This window comes from Pundamilia nyererei, unplaced genomic scaffold, assembly GCF_000239375.1.
Source record: "Pundamilia nyererei isolate P.nyererei 1_Seehausen unplaced genomic scaffold, PunNye1.0 scaffold00115, whole genome shotgun sequence".
Classification (NCBI taxonomy): domain Eukaryota; kingdom Metazoa; phylum Chordata; class Actinopteri; order Cichliformes; family Cichlidae; genus Pundamilia; species Pundamilia nyererei.
In genome coordinates, this window is record NW_005187516.1 from 730,196 (window position 1) to 743,999 (window position 13,804).

A 13,804-nucleotide genomic window follows, 5' to 3' on the forward strand; every position below is an offset into this window, starting at 1 on the left:
CTTGCACTTTACCTGACTGTCTTGTTTTCAGGTTAGTTTATTGACGTGTTGTAAAGAAATGTTGCATTTTCCAATTCAGACATGCTGACATCCTACTGTGTTACCAAGGTAACAAATCAGTCCACACCATGATGAGGTTTGGATCTTACTGTGCACCACCTTTGGCTCAAGGTCAACTTTTGCCTCTTCTGTCCACAGGACATTGTCAAATAAGTGTTGTAGATCATAAGGGTAGTTTTTAAGCAAAGCACAAAGACGTAATTTATTACCATCATTCTTACTCCGTGTTTGAGACTGTTACACAGTGTAGAGGTGTGAGATTTGAAACAAAAAGTACAGTGAAAAGGAGACACGAAAGTGACGTTTAAGCCCTTCAGAATTCAGAGAAACACAAAAAGGAACTTAGACACAATCTATAAACAGTGCCTGTGTGGCCCACACCAGATCTGCTGACATGTAAATGAAGACCGAGTGTCTCGAAGTATGTCACAGAACAGCTTGGCAGACAGCCTACGTGCAGCTCAGGGTGCAACCAAAGATGCCAATGCCTCGACTCCACTCTACCATGTCAGTCACTCTAATTAAAACCCCAACATAATAGTAAGGCTGTTTTCCTTTCTCTGTTTTATCAGTTTGGCTCAGAAATATTATATGAAAGAGGCCAGAGAATAGACCCTTGTCTGCCTTTTTAGTTTGCAAAGTGCCCACCCCCATTGCTTTTAGGCAAGGGATGTAAAAAAAAAAAAAAAGTAAGATTACTTCACTTTGAAGTTTCACAGAGGGGCCCCTAGCCAAGCATATGCTATCAATACTCTGACAGCCTGACCCAAAAACTTTTGATGGCCATGCAGCTGGTGAATATGAGACGTATGCTTTAAAAACTGGTCAAAATTGAGATCTGTAGAATTACTCTCATACATAGCTCTCTGGTGTCTACACACCAGTGTGAGATAAGAATTTGCATTTTCCTTCTTAATATGTGCACGTTTAAGTAAGTGACAGTTAAAACAAATATAAATAGAATAAAAAAAATGCTTTTAAAATTACATTTAACTGATGCACTTGGTGACGGTGGGAAGAAAAAACAGGAAGAATAGGAAGACTCCTCTGGGATAACCGAGCTCAGGTGAAAGAGGGGGAGACAGATTAACAATGACTAATGATTAAATGTGTAAAACACACAAAATAAAGTTAAAGGTGTTGTTTCTCTTGGAATTAGGTTTTACTCATTTAATCAATATTCTTTTTTTTATGTTTTCCCTACTACTCTCGCTTAAATCTTTCATATAATCTATTTTAAAAAGGAAAAAAACCAAAACAACAACAAACCCCCAAACAATAACAACAACAGAACAACAAAGAAATTGGGAATTCAAAGAGTCGGGTAATTTTATTTTACAGTGCAACAGCGACATCTTGTGTCCTTACGAGGAATCACAGGCTTCGCTTCAACGATGCAGTGAACATCTGTCGCCAGCGGGCGACGCTGTTGAGTCACACTGCGTTGACTGCACAGACAGCAGAAGTCAACCAAAGAATTTCTTCCACAGCTGTCGCCATCTTGCTCCAGAACATAAACAACACCACCGAGTCCCGTTAGCGTTTGGGTGTACCGCTATTTTTCTTTTTTTTTTCTTTTTTTTACTTTTTTGATTTTGGAAGAAAACAACAAGTCTTCCGGCCTCAGCGCCGATCCTTTCAAACAGAGATGATGTTTGATGTGATCACCTGAGCAGCCGTGTCAGTCGGTATGACAGTCGTCAGCTGATGTGCGTTGCTTGTAAATTGGTTGTTGTGTGCGCGACCATGATACCATGACAACGGTGCGGCTGTCATTAGCACACCCTGAAGCATTTTATTTTAGCTTCATATCTACCCGCTTTAAGCTAGTTTTGAACGCCGTAAGCGGAATTGGCTTTTCAGTCGTGTATGTTTAAACCAGCTGAGCTTAGACGATGACGCCAGGCTAACCAGGCCGTTTGGTTTGTTAGCCGAATAAGCTACTTGTGTGTGTGCGTGTGTGCGCGTGTCTTTGGATAGCGCACATTGTGTTCTGGATGGGTTCTGCTGTGAAATAAGCTGAGCCGTTTCTTACACAGACATGGGGATACACTGCGGATTTCCTTACCGGGAGGGAGCGGAGGTTTAAAGGGGGGCGGGGAGAGCAGCAGAGGGGGCTTGCTGCTCGTCATCCCCGAAGAAATGGACCAAGAGTACGAGAGACGGCTGCTGAGGCAAATCAACCACCAGAACCTGCCCGCAGAGGCCCGCCTGACCAAGGTGAGGAATAGAGAGCGATAGTTAACACGTTTCAGCACGGCTGCAGTCTTCTCGTGTGAGTGTGCTGTTTTTTATTAGCACTGATCTTTAGTGGACTGCTTATCTCTTACGTTCATCCTAGTGTTTGAGTGCTACCTGCAGTCCTGTCAGTGTGAAGTCAGGGGACCGCTTCATCCCTACTCGAGCTGGAAGCAACTGGAGCATCAACTTCCACTATGCCAATGTGAGAGGTGTTCGTTTGGTTAAACTAACAGTGACAGCTCAGTAATCCAGGCCAGTGGTGACATACCTTTCACTTTCTTGACAGGAGAACTGTCGCTCTCCCAGTCAGAACCATAAAGCAAAGGACGCCACTTCAGACTCAAGCAAAGGTCAGAAGTCTTTATTATTATTTGTTATGTAAATGTGTTATAACAATCTTTTAAAGTCCAGATCTGCACCTCTAACACGAGCATTTTCATCACCGCTCTCACTGCCGCCCCTCCAGATGCTGTGGCCTATGCTGCCCTGTTGAGGAATGAGTTGCTGGGGGCCGGGATCGAGACGGTGCCAGACCCTCACACAGAAGACCGGCGGCATGCAGTCCTCTCGCAGGACTCTCACAGTCTTTTTAGGGTAAATGACAACGGGGGTGTGGGTGGCCATTAAAGTGAATTTAAAGCGACTCCTCCCGTGGGCTGTCAGTGTGATATTTACATGCGGCTGTCATAAACATTTCACGCATGTATTATGCTGTTATTTTTGACTCAAGTTGGCCATAAGAGACAACGTCCGTACCAAAACCTGGTGGCAGTTTGTAACTGTGGTTCTGCTTCCTCTCTGCAGTACACTGTCCACACTAAGAGAGTGCCTTTTGATAATGACAGTGAAGTCTCACCATACTCTCTTTCTCCACTTAGTAACAAAAGGTATGAAATGTCTCACACACACGCTGCTCACTCATCAGGTGTTTGAGCCGTGCTTTTTTCAGGAGGAGGGGTTTAACGTCTCCATGTTTTGTTTCTTGTAGTCACAAGCTGCTCCGCTCTCCCCGCAAACCAGCCCGAAAGATCTCCAAGATCCCCTTCAAAGTGCTCGATGCTCCGGAGCTGCAGGATGACTTCTACCTCAACCTGGTGGACTGGTCAGCAGGCAACCTGCTGAGTGTTGGCCTGGGAGCCTGCGTCTACCTGTGGAGTGCCTGCACTAGCCAGGTAAGTGGGGGTGTGGGTTAGATTTTAAAGAGGTGCGCTGCAGATAAGGAGTACTGGAAGTGCTTATTTTTGTGTTTAAACAGGTGACGAGGCTGTGTGACCTTTCAGTGGACGGAGACTCTGTTACGTCAGTGTGCTGGAACGAGAGGGTGAGCAAGCGACTGCTGCTTGTGTGTGGCACGAGAGAGGAGAGTACAGACAGGAGAACAATAATGTGTGGGTTGCTCGTGTTTTAGGGGAGCCTGGTCGCTGTCGGGACGCACAAAGGTTACGTTCAGGTGTGGGATGCAGCAGGAGGGAGGAAGCTGACCAGTTTGGAGGGCCACTCAGCCAGAGTAGGTCAGTCCGAGCAGGAGCGAAGTGAATTCAGTCAAATGTGATTTGTGCATCTCTCGCTGAGAAGCCGTTTATCCTGCTGCTGGTAGTGGTTTCAGGAACTACCGTCGCTCTGAGCCTTTAAGCTCATGCTCAGCTCTCTTTATCTGGGGCATGAGAGTAAGAGAACCTACCCTGTGTGCCCAAGGTGCCCTGGCGTGGAATGGGGAGCAGTTGTCTTCTGGCAGTCGAGACCGAGTGATCCTACAGCGGGACGTCAGAACGCCGCCTTCTGCTGAGAGAAGGCTGCAAGGTCACAGACAGGAAGTGTGCGGTCTCAAATGGTCCCCCGATCACCAGCACCTTGCATCTGGAGGCAACGACAACAAGGTGAGGCGACTAAAACAGCACATACTTAAGGAAAGTTTTAGGTTAGAATCTAGGTAAAGGTTCAAAGTAAGCAAATTCAAGCTGTATTGATATCTATATATTTTAAAGCAGCTGTTCGTACCTATTTAGCCTCTTCTAGGAGTAGCCCTTGAATTTTTGTTCTGAACTGAGTGGTCTCTTTTATATTTCTGCCTCCTTATAAAACAAATTGACTGGGTTTACACTAGAAAATATCGAGGGTGGTCTCTGCCCGTGGAGTTACCTGTGGAAATGATTCTAATGGCTGTCACAGCATGTTTTTATTGGCATAAACTGAGGTGTCAAAACTTGTCATTAAGGGTCTTTATGGAAGAAAGAGTTAAACTCAAAGCTCTCCTTACTGACCTCTTCCTGCCTTTTGAACAGTTACTGGTGTGGAACAGCTCCAGCCTTCTCCCTGTGCAGCAGTACAGTGACCACCTGGCAGCAGTGAAGGCCATCGCCTGGTCTCCGCACCAACACGGGCTGCTGGCGTCAGGCGGAGGCACGGCCGACCGCTGCCTGCGTTTCTGGAACACGCTGACGGGTCAGGCTCTGCAGAGCACAGACACCGGCTCCCAGGTCTGCAACCTGGCCTGGTCCAAACACGCCAACGAACTGGTGAGGAGACGCAGACACGCACTGCCCAACAGCACAGCAGCGTCTGGCTATAGATAATGTCATCAAGCTAGTTAGACCCACTTTGTGAACACAGTAGCTCAAACATTAAATTAGCAAATCAGATCCCGTTTGGACAGCTTAATATAGAGCCAGTTACTAATGCGCACATTGCACCTGTGTTGTGTAATGCAGCGTTCGGTTTAGCTGGAACTGCGACCCCTGATGTGCTGAGTCATGGTCAGTTTTCATACTAGCCGGTGTTGGTTTTGTATTGAATTACATGATACTTGAAAGGCGTTTCTACTGTGCACACATGACAAAACCCTGAATTAAAACAGCTTAGTTACGCTCGACGCCCAGAGATGGTTGCAAATTGAAGTGAGCAGTATGTTGAAGGTGTTTCAAACTAATAAAGACTTCTGCAGTATGTTATTAAATTCCAATATTATCGTCTTACACTGGTGTTTTCTTGGAAAGAGCATAACCATCCAAATGTGGTCTGAAATTTCATTTCACTAGCTGGGCCCACGTCCTCATTTATGTTTGACAGCGTTTTAGCAGGAAAAAGTGAAAGCTTTGACATGAATTGAGCTGCGGTTTGGGGAAGGAATCGAAGGGGACTGACGATGGCTCCCGGGCCTGGTAGATCCCTATGCACTAAATAGAAGTGAAGAAGTTGAAGAATGGAGAACAAGGAGGGAGGGAGGGTGGGGCACGTAAACGAGAATGATCAGCTTGCAGAACTAGGGGAACCTCGTGTTTGGAGGCGTGGTCCTGCTCCTGAAATTCCGATACATAATCTCCAATAAAAGTGGTGTTTAACTTCCTTTTTTACTTTTGCTGTTCAAAGATCACTATGTCTGCATAAAAAAAAATCAAGAATTCATACACTGCTTATGTTTAAGTGCCGTTCCACTCAGGAACATCAGTACCGCATCAGACGCTAAACTGATGACGATCTGTGCTGTTTGCTTATTACATTTTTTTTTACAAAATCATCAATTTATATATTTATTATGCAATAAATCAGGATGGGACATGGTTGGAAGCTCCCCCTTGAGTGCTTGGCAGAAGCATCCAACTGCAAAGTGGTAACTGCAATGCTGCTCTTTGTTTGCAGGTGAGCACACACGGCTACTCTCAGAACCAGATTCTGGTGTGGAAGTATCCATCGCTGACACAGGTGGCCAAGTTGACGGGACACTCCTACAGAGTCCTGTATCTGGTATGATTACACGTTCTAAACGAATCACTGTGCATGTTCAGCACTGATGTAACTAGATAGTTGCACTTTGATAACTTACACACTTCTAGCGTTGGAATACATTTTAATTCAGTGTGTAGCAACTAGGGATGGGTACCGGTGTCCGGTGCCATGATGGCACCGGTTCTGACATAAACGGTAGTAACCAGACCGAAAAGCAGCGCACATTTCGGTGCTTTATTTCGGTGCTTTTTTTTTTCTGAGCTGTGATTAGATTCTAGCCAATCATTTTACGTTTCCGAGGATAGTAGGCGGGGCCAGGTACGTACGTTCTTTTAGAGCAGAGCTACAGATTTAAAATGCCCAAGGCAAAGCGGTCAAAGTCTGGCTGTACTTCACAGCAAAAGATGCAAACTCAGCAGCCTGCAACAAGTGCTTTAAGCTGATACTGTGATACTGTCAAAGGAGGTAACCCTCAAATCCGATGAAACACCTGGCGACGCATAGCGTTTTTTTTAAAAGCCGAGAAATGCGCCGTATTTGATAGCTTGCTGCGAGACCTCACACCGAGCACATCTACTGCGGGTGGGTTGCCAGTTATCGGACCCGGAGCAACATCCCCCAAAAACCCGAAGAATAGAGTCCTGGCCCCTAGCCCTGCCAGTGTAGCAGAAATGATGACGGATGATGATGCAGCAGCAGCCGTTCTTCTCTGCGTGAGTAGCTTAATGTTGTTCGTGTGTAATTTACGTTGAGTAGGCTAACCACGTTATTACATTAATGCATGTAAGGTGAACTAGCAAACATCATCATAGCTACATGCGGCTGTCCTCTTGTTTGATGGCAGATACTCCCTTCACCCTGGCTAAAAAGGCTAAAATGACCAAAGAAAAAGTGGGAAACAGCTAAACATGAGAGGTTTAGGACAAAGTTTGTGTTTTTTTTTCATTGTTTAAGCACTGCTTCCAGCCAAGAGTGATACCATATATGACCCATAGCTGCAGAAAAGGCTAACATTGTTATCTTTTTACAAAAAAAACAGCTGAACACGAGAGGTTTTTGGACAAAGTTTGTGTTCTCCGTTCTTTAAGCACCGGTTTGAGTACCGTTTAAGCACCGGCACCGTTTCAAAAGTACCGGTTTGGCACCGGTATCGGATAAAACCTAAACGATACCCATCCCTAGTAGCAACATGCCGAAGTAAAACTGTGCAAGAATCACTCTGTGTTACATTTAATGGACATTAAACTAGGGATGCACTTAAATCCTGCGGTCTGCTTCCATTAGTGAATTCCACACTTCACTGTTGCATTATTTTTCACAGTAATAAAGAGGTAATTTGTGGTATTATATAAGTAAAGAAGCTGATTTTATAGTATGTCTTCGTACCAGTTAAAGCTCATGCCTGTGCTGTTGTTCTTACTGCATTCAGTGCATGTAAATCAAAAACATTTTGAGAATATTAAAGGATCTCAAAACTGTCTTTGTAACTGTCCTGTTAAATCTCTCACATGCCACATTTTTTCTGCCCTCTCAGGCTGTGTCACCAGACGGGGAGGCCATCGTTACAGGAGCGGGAGACGAGACACTACGATTCTGGAACGTCTTCAGTAAGACGCGCTGTACCAAGGTAGAGTAAATTATCCGAGAACTTTATATTCTTAATTTCTGAAAATGAGTAAAACTTGATGCATTTCAATGTGCTTCACACTGTTTTGATGTATTTCTCTTCCCAGGAATCAAAGTCAGTACTTAACCTCTTCACGAGAATACGATAGTAAACGGCCCGGGGGTCGGGACGGTCCTCTGGAGGAGCCTGCCGGGGTGTGGCTGTAATACACAGAGTCAAACAACGACACTCAGACTAGCCTCGCCGCACAAACTCTCATCCTTTTCTACAAAAGGATGGAGGCAAAACTTCCACGGACAACTGCCATCCCTCACAGTGATGTCACCGATTCCAGAAAAAAATAACACACACACAGAAACGGCAGTCTTTTGTCACAATTTGTTGTCTGCTTCTCAAGTTGATCTCGTTCTTTTTTTTGTTGTTGTTTTTTCCTGTTGTGAAAAGTGATCAAGTCGTTTTCTTATCTATCAGCAGAAGTACACCTGTGCAAGAGTTCTAAGCTAAATAATGTAATGTAAGATGTTTTTAAGAGGCGCTCCTTTGTAACAGAGAGAAGATAAAGCCTGACCTGGGTGGTTTTCTTTCATTAGATAATGTGTGAATATGATCTACAGCAGTATGCAACAGAAGAGGGAACCACAAATAAGTGAACAAACACGACCGGTTGCTCAGGTGGCTGCAGCAGAGTTTCATGTGTTTATTGTTGTTTTGTCAGTGTTCATAGACACGAAGCACAGGTTTGGAACCTTGCGCATTCCTGCCTAGAGATACGAAAATGCCACCCTGACTCTTATCTCATTTTATCCTGCTTTGGATATTTTATTAAAAAATATGTCGCACAGAGACTCGATTATCTTATAAGTGTCCACTCAGTGTGTCTGTGGGAGCGTCTTGTTTTCCAGTCGTGCTTTCTTAAGTCTCATTTAGCACCAAAGCGTTTCTGAAAACGAGGATGAGCTGTGGGCCTTTCTCAAAGACCCGGTGAGGAAGTCGGATGCAACGCTGGCAGCTCCGACTAGTAATCTGAGTATCCAGAGCCCTGCGGACCTCGGCAGAGCAAAGCGAACTCCTTCACAATCTCCTTAACGCGACGCTTGTTGGTTTGTTCCCTTAGAGAGGGAAAAAAAAGAGAACAGATTTTGCTGTTGGACAGATTTGTATTTGAAATCATCTCCAAAGCTCATTGATCATAAAATGTCATTTTATAAATGGGCCAAATATCATAAAGTCATGTCTCACATCCTAATTTGGCATCAGTAATGTTTCGAATGCGTTCACATTACATGCCGATACTTTTGTGTCTTTATCGTGGAATGAAACAAGTTTGTAACACAGCAAAACTACAGACAACACATTTAAAAAGTTTTTGTTATTAACAATTATTTTTAATGTATACAAACACCAAGTCTGTTTTGTTCCATTTTGCCATCGATGAACATTACACTTCGGTCCATGATCTCTTGGACGATACAGCTTTTGCAGTTTTGCCTCTGAACGCCAGCACAGTGGATTTTAAATCAAGCAATAGAGATGTGATTAAAAGGCAGACTTTCAGCTTTAATTCGAGGGGTCTTATAAACGTTTTGCATTCACTCTTTATTAATTACAGCCATTTTTAAAGGCTCAAAGAGAGATTGGAAACTGACTGACAGCAGTATCCTGGTCAGGTGAGGCTTGTTTCATTGTTATTTCATGACAAGTGAAGCAGACAGATTATCTGAAGTTGACTTTGTATTATATATCTTTTGACTGTAATTTTAAATATGAAGCACAAGGAGAAGTCTGTGCAAGTTGGTGAGGACACCATTAGGCTGAAAAAGTTAAATAAACCTATCAGAGAGAGAACAACTTTGAGAGGTGTAAAATCTACTGTATGGTTTATTTTTAAAAAGCAGAGGAATGCACTGGACAGCTAACCGACACCAGAAGACCACATGATGACTAAATACTTTCATGGTCAGGAAAAACGACTCGACAGCATTCTCAATGTCTACAATCAAGACACACTTTCATGAGTGGAAATGCAGAGGATTTACAACAAGGCGCAAACCACTGGTTACATTCAAAATGTGTTAAACCCTCGAATTAAAGCTGAACCTCTGCTCTTGAGTCATATCTTGACTGATTTAGAAACCACGGTGGTGGAGAACAGAGGAAAAACGACAAAACAATAAACAACTTGTCCATTAACCGAATAGGTAATACTTCTCTACCACTTGGTGCTGTACTTTACCTTAGAAGCTGCTGACTGAAGGTGTGTTTCTGCTCTGCAGTGAGCTGGGCACAGGGGAACCCTGGGGTCTGCAGTGTTTCTTTGAGCCACTGAGACAGCAGGGCCGGGCAGTGCCTGCTTAGATTGAGCAGCACCTCAGAGAAGTGCTCCGTCAGACTGCTGGGAGACTCACCTCCAACCGCCTGAGAGAGGAGGAAAAATGTACAATATGTTAGCATTAAAAGACAAATTCAGTGCCAGAATGAAAAAAGAAACCCATGGGTTTAACGAATTGAGGTGGACGCTCCGATACTGTCACTAGTTTACCTGCAGAACGGTCTCTGTCAGGAGCTTTCCATCCCTCTGCAGCACATCACCAAATGAGGGCATGTCTTTACAGCGACTCAGGAACTCTGTCTGCCAGGAACAAGGTAGAAAAGGTGAGAAATTCAGTTCTGACAAGAAACATGATGTTATATGAAAGTCTGCACATTTTTTGCCTCAGCTTACAAAGAACTGGCTGGCAGCTTTTACTGTGGGTGTCTCTGGAAACTTGAGTGACAGAATCCCTGCAGACAAACATGACTGATTCAGCGAGTGACTCACACAAAGGCACTTTTGCAGGAACTGTAAAAACAATGTAAAATTTTCTTTTCATGAGCACGCGGTGATACTCACCACAGTAAAACAGTGCTTTCACATCGAACTGCTCAGACAGATACAAATCAGGCTTCCTTTTAAGAATCTAACAGACGAGAAGACATGGGTGTTGTAGTCAAACAATGAATTTCTTTGACGCTCCTAAACTCGCACGGCTTCCACCAACCTGGGCGTGAAGGTCCATAAACGATTCAGCAATGTCAGGATGATCTCTCGGACCTGCCGAGCAAGCACACGGTAAGAAAAGCCCTGATTCAAAACAGGTGCATTTCCACGCAGCCTCTTTTTACCTTGCTGAAATATAGTGAGCGTGGTGGATGTTAACACTTCAGTGAGGCTTCTGATGTGAGGGATGTGATGCTCCTCTCCAGCAAATATGTGAACCATCTTTAAAACATACAGAAACAAAGAGACTGACATCTGAGCCTGCGAGAGTCTGTGTCAGAGTCAGAGGAGTAATACTTTAACTCTGGCCTGTGTATGCGGAGGTGTACCTGCCGAGCCAGGTCCAAAGCCGAGGCTTGTGGGAAGGCGCTATAGATCTCCCCCAGCATCTCTCCCAGCTGAGGAACCATGGGTCCAAAATCATGTAGGAGGGTTCGAACTGATTTATCAAAAACCCCACACACTGCCTGGTAGAGGGGGGCGCAGTGGGCATGTGTGAGTCATGAAACACACATACACACGTTTATGCAAGAGGTGAAAACCCTCCTACCTCTACCACCTCCGAGTCATGGAGCCATTTGCTGAGGATGGTCTGGATCAAAGTGAAGACTTGTTGCAGCACAACGACCACCTAAGTTTACGAAAAAAAGAAAAGAATAGTTTTTAATTAAAAAATATTAGCATAAGAAGTTCTATATATGAACTTTAACACTTTGTACCCACAGGCATAGTGGGTTTTCTAACTGTTCTCTGCTAATCAAGCTGTTGTTTTTCCTCTGAACTTACTGGGTTTTGCGTGCTCTGGGGGACTGGGAGTCTGGAGCTGGCTGCTCCCTCTAAGCAGTCTGCCTGCCGATTGATGTCCAGAGTGGTAAAGAGACTGGCCAGCATCCCCACAATGTGGATGATGCTCTGTTTATTAGCGGGATTCAGCTGTGGGGAGAGAGAAGGTACATGGGTCTGATATGTACAGCATAGCTTGAAAAGCTTAAAAAATAAAGGACAAGTAACTGTCAAGTGTCAGAGTGAAGCCGCTGCTGTTACTGTAAAAGCTGTGTTAAGAATCTGAGTGTGAAAAGATGTTTTTAACATCTTAACTGACAAACTGCGCATCGAAATGCATTTTATCTGTACTCTAACAACTCTGGATTACTTGCTGTGCTCTATTTGCAAAGGAAGCATTGTTACTCTTTCTAAATGTGGATATGTTATATAACAAATGACTGTTTGTGCACTTTCATCGCTGTTTTCACTTGTTTGTCAGTGCTTTAAACTGGAGGGAGGACGTGAGTGGAAAAACGCTGATGTCACATTCACGCAGGATTGTGCAACAGTGCAATCAAAATGTGATGACAGCTGTGGGGTTGCCCCCATCAGTTTGAATTTAAAAAAACACTCAGACGCAGAGCTGCTTCAGAAAAACAGAAAGTTCTTCTTTTTTCTCTCATGAAGTAAATGATGAACTAATCAAACTAATCACACTAATATCTCTTTTACTTCAGACCAAATTGTCACCAGCATTAAAAAAACAGCAAGGTCACCCAAACAATTCGTAGGCATCAGCACCTCTTCTGTAATTGTTGATTCAGTATCACATTTGTATCAGTTACAATGTAAGAATTTTCACTGTTAAAATAAAGGACGAGACTTGCCAAAAAAATACAGTACTATGCTTTATATAATAGAAGCTTACCAGTATAATTATCAGTACAACTGTATGTATCTGTATCTATCATGCAATGCAGAGTCTTCACTGTTGATTAGTGTTTGCACTCCATCCTGGCATTTACATACAATGATGTGACAAAGAAGTTGTTCACAGGACTCTCTGCAGTCCTGTGGACACTGAATCAAGGTGCTTCAGTGTCTGTGGACACTGAAGCACCTTGATTCTTTCCTTTTGCAGTTAATCTGTTTTAGATTTGCTGCTGTGTTTGGGATCATTGTCCTGTTGCATGACACAGGTTGGGCCAAGCTTTAGCTGTCAGGCAGATGGCCTCACATTTGTCTCTGGAATACTTTGGTATGCCTACGAGTTCATGGTCGACTCATTGACTTCTGCATGGTCCTGTAGGTGTGAAACATGCCTAAGTCATCACTCCATCACCGTGCTTTAGCGCTGGTATGAGGTATTTGTGCTGATATACTGTGTTTGTTTTTTGACAAACATGATGATGTGCTCTATGGCCAAACATTGTTTGTTTGAATTAGGACATTGTTCTAGAATTTCATTGGTTTGTTAAATTTAATTTTTTCAGATTGTGAATAATCGTTCTCACTGTTTAATGACGGACGTCAGATTGTTTGGAAATAGTCTTGATGGGCAGCTATAATTGCTTCTCTAAGATTATTGCTGGCTGCTTTCGTGTTTGCCGTTGTGTTAGCACACACCTGAATGTTTCAGAGCAGCAAACTGCCAAACCTGCTGCTTTTATAGAGGTGCTCACACTTGCTGATGATCAGCTAATCACACGATGATGTGATTAGCAGCACTTAGCAGTACCTGTCACTTTAATTCCTGTGGTTGTATTAAGGATGGACTTAGGTTTTCATATGACTGCATATCGATATGGTTTCACTCAAATTGCACTGATGACGGTTTGTAGCTGAAACGTGGATTTAACATTGAGAATTTATACTAATAGGTAAGTGATGGTGTTTTGTCTGCTATATGTTATTAAGACTGGTCACCCTATACAGTAAACACTGGAATAAACCATTACAGACTATTACACATATACAAACACACTCAAAAGAAACCAGACACTAATATTCTGTAGAAAATATACAAATATTGCTGCTCTTACTTTTTCTCAAAGGCTTCAGGATGTTCTATATTCAACTGGATTTACAAAGAATTGTAAACTATAGCATTTCCTGTATTTTTTTTAAACATCAACTTACTAAAGCATATAATTATTATTATTTTTACATTTACCTCCTGCTGGGCCAGTGTATCCAGCTGCTGGATGTGAGGCGTGATGAGTGAGTGCAGTCTCCCTAAAATCTCCTCTGATGGCAGGGCAGACAGCAGGAAACCCAAACCCTGCATCAGCCACATGCACTGGCTGCTCTGCACACACACACACACACACACACACACACACACACACACA

General features: G+C 43.6%; 2 protein-coding genes across 4 annotated transcripts in view; one reads left to right on the forward strand and one right to left on the reverse strand.

The window, feature by feature from the left end:
• Positions 1-1,482: 1,482 nt before the first annotated feature.
• fzr1b (fizzy/cell division cycle 20 related 1b) lies at positions 1,483-8,494 on the forward strand. Of its 3 annotated transcripts, none has more exons than XM_005741923.1 (14): positions 1,483-1,769; positions 2,100-2,280; positions 2,402-2,503; positions 2,588-2,651; positions 2,768-2,895; positions 3,106-3,188; positions 3,290-3,473; positions 3,557-3,622; positions 3,710-3,812; positions 3,997-4,178; positions 4,584-4,817; positions 5,938-6,042; positions 7,559-7,651; positions 7,758-8,494. In XM_005741923.1, exons 2-14 carry the CDS (start codon positions 2,203-2,205, stop codon positions 7,797-7,799), a joined length of 1,464 nt encoding a protein of 487 aa, XP_005741980.1. In that variant the 5' UTR covers positions 1,483-1,769; positions 2,100-2,202; the 3' UTR covers positions 7,800-8,494. The 3 variants fall into 3 exon arrangements, with proteins under 3 accessions (XP_005741980.1, XP_005741979.1, XP_013768558.1); XM_005741922.1 differs by having other exon boundaries at positions 1,483-1,748; XM_013913104.1 differs by having other exon boundaries at positions 1,483-2,280.
• LOC102204899 (importin-13-like) overlaps positions 8,329-13,804 on the reverse strand; it is a 12,977-nt gene continuing 7,501 nt past the window's right edge. Inside the window, exons 11-21 of the mRNA XM_005741921.1 lie at positions 13,627-13,761; positions 11,475-11,621; positions 11,239-11,319; positions 11,018-11,155; positions 10,814-10,910; positions 10,690-10,742; positions 10,542-10,608; positions 10,374-10,432; positions 10,191-10,280; positions 9,885-10,066; positions 8,329-8,760 (exon numbers count right to left, since the gene is read on the reverse strand). Coding sequence (XP_005741978.1) covers positions 8,667-8,760; positions 9,885-10,066; positions 10,191-10,280; positions 10,374-10,432; positions 10,542-10,608; positions 10,690-10,742; positions 10,814-10,910; positions 11,018-11,155; positions 11,239-11,319; positions 11,475-11,621; positions 13,627-13,761 — 1,143 coding nt within the window. The 3' untranslated portion in view covers positions 8,329-8,666. The remainder of the gene's footprint in view (positions 8,761-9,884; positions 10,067-10,190; positions 10,281-10,373; positions 10,433-10,541; positions 10,609-10,689; positions 10,743-10,813; positions 10,911-11,017; positions 11,156-11,238; positions 11,320-11,474; positions 11,622-13,626; positions 13,762-13,804) is intronic.

Bases quoted from the DNA above. Each gene is read 5' to 3' on its own strand.
- fzr1b (XM_013913104.1), top strand. From the start codon at position 2,203: ATGGACCAAGAGTACGAGAGACGGCTGCTGAGGCAAATCAACCACCAG. The intron at 2,896-3,105 runs GTAAATGACAAC...TCCTCTCTGCAG, and splicing joins ACTCTCACAGTCTTTTTAGG to TACACTGTCCACACTAAGAG. The intron at 3,623-3,709 runs GTGAGCAAGCGA...CTCGTGTTTTAG, and splicing joins CAGTGTGCTGGAACGAGAGG to GGGAGCCTGGTCGCTGTCGG.